The sequence below is a fragment of the Corvus brachyrhynchos genome, unplaced genomic scaffold (assembly GCF_000691975.1).
Source record: "Corvus brachyrhynchos isolate BGI_N302 unplaced genomic scaffold, ASM69197v1 scaffold66, whole genome shotgun sequence".
NCBI classification, from domain to species: Eukaryota; Metazoa; Chordata; class Aves; order Passeriformes; family Corvidae; genus Corvus; species Corvus brachyrhynchos.
The window spans coordinates 336,517-338,156 of NW_008238440.1; the positions used below are offsets into that span (position 1 = coordinate 336,517).

General features: G+C 64.7%; 1 protein-coding gene across 1 annotated transcript in view; it reads left to right on the top strand.

Moving 5' to 3' along the window:
- Positions 1-2: 2 nt before the first annotated feature.
- The window catches only part of SPOCK2 (sparc/osteonectin, cwcv and kazal-like domains proteoglycan (testican) 2), a gene marked incomplete at its 5' end in the record, with an annotated part of 2,652 nt that continues 1,014 nt past the window's right edge, over positions 3-1,640 (top strand). The window contains 5 exons of the mRNA XM_017736549.1: positions 3-102; positions 179-298; positions 386-604; positions 1,390-1,452; positions 1,590-1,638. Coding sequence (XP_017592038.1) covers positions 3-102; positions 179-298; positions 386-604; positions 1,390-1,452; positions 1,590-1,638 — 551 coding nt within the window. The remainder of the gene's footprint in view (positions 103-178; positions 299-385; positions 605-1,389; positions 1,453-1,589; positions 1,639-1,640) is intronic.

The following is a 1,640-nucleotide window of genomic DNA, read 5'->3' on the forward strand; positions in this document are numbered from 1 at the left end:
TGGAGCAGCAGGCGTGCCTGGCCAGCAAGCAGCTGACGGTGCGATGCGAGGGGCAGTGTCCCTGCCCGACCCCGCCCAGCCCTGCCGGCGACAGTAAACAAGGTGAGCGGGGTGCGGGGCACCGCGGGACTGTCCTCGAGCTCTGCCCGGCCTCACACTGCCCCACTGGACCCCCCAGAACTGTGCACCGGGCAGGATCTGGCCGACCTAGGTGACCGCCTGCGCGACTGGTTCCAGCTCCTGCGTGAGAACGCCAAGCAGAACGGCTCCAGCGGGCTCCCTGCCAGCCCCACCACTGGTACGTGTCCCCGGCCATGCAGGGAGGGGACGTGGGGTGCTGTCCCTGGGGTGGCCGGGCAGCCACGGGCCTCATCCTGCCCTGCAGCACTGGAGAGGAGCGTGGCGGCCACCTGCAAGGAGGCGGTGGGGTGGATGTTTGCCCGGCTGGACACGAGCGGGGATCTGTTCCTGGAGGCGGCCGAGCTGGCTGCCATCAACCTGGACAAGTACGAGGTGTGCATCCGCGCCTTCTTCAACTCCTGCGACACCTCCAAGGACGGCCGTGTCTCTGCTCCCGAGTGGTGCTTCTGCTTCTGGAGGGAAAGTGCGTCAGGGCAGGGGGGAGACGGTGCTGTGGGGACGGGAGCTGGACACTGCGCGGTCGGGAGGATGCACCCCGCGGGGCTGGGGGGGTCCATGGCCTGGGGGGTGCGTGCCATGGACTGGGGAATCCATGCTGTGGGATTGGGGTTGTGTGCCATGGTGTTATGGGGGATCCATGCTGTGGGACTGGGGGGTGGGGGATGTACATCATGGGATTGGAGCTGGGAGTGGGGGATGTACATCATGGGGCCATGAGGAATCCATGCTGTGGGTTAGGCGTTAGGGTGTCTGTGGGAGGGATGTACGTCATAGGGGGAAGGGTGTATGTCATGGGGTAATGGGCAATCCTTGCTGGGGGTTTGGGGTGTCTGTGGGATGTTTGCCTTGGGGGAAGAGGTACACCACAGGGTTTGGGGGGGCTGGAAACCATGGTGGGGATGCGTGCTGTGAGTCATGGGGAAGCATATCTTGTGTTAAGGGGGATGTGCACCATCGGGGATGTACAGCATGGGGTCAGGGGGATGCACACTCTGGAGGTGGGGGGATGTACTCCATGGGTGAGGGCGGGTGCACATCATGGGGATGTTCACCATGGGGAATGCATGTTGTGGGGTCTGGGGGGATGCACTCCATGGTGTTGGGAGCATGCACACTATGGAGTTGGGGGGGATGCACACCACAGGGATGAATGCTGTAGGTTTGGGGGCGCACACTGGGGGGTGAGGGGTTGCCCACCATGGGGGGGCCGCATGCCCACCCTAAGAGCAGCATGTGGCATTGCTGCAGAGCCGCCCTGTCTCAGGGAGCTGGAGAAGATCCAGATCCAAGAAGCAACCAAAAAAATGCCGGGTGAGTGGGGCAACCCAGGGCCCTTTCCCTCAGCAGTGCCCCGCGCAGCCGGGCTGGGACGAGGATGGGGAGCTCCGAGGGGGGGTTCTGGCACTGCACGTCTTTGGGGGGGGTGGGGGGCCATCGCTTCCCCACAGGCACCTTCATTCCCAGCTGCGATGAGGACGGCTACTACCCGCGGGCGCCGC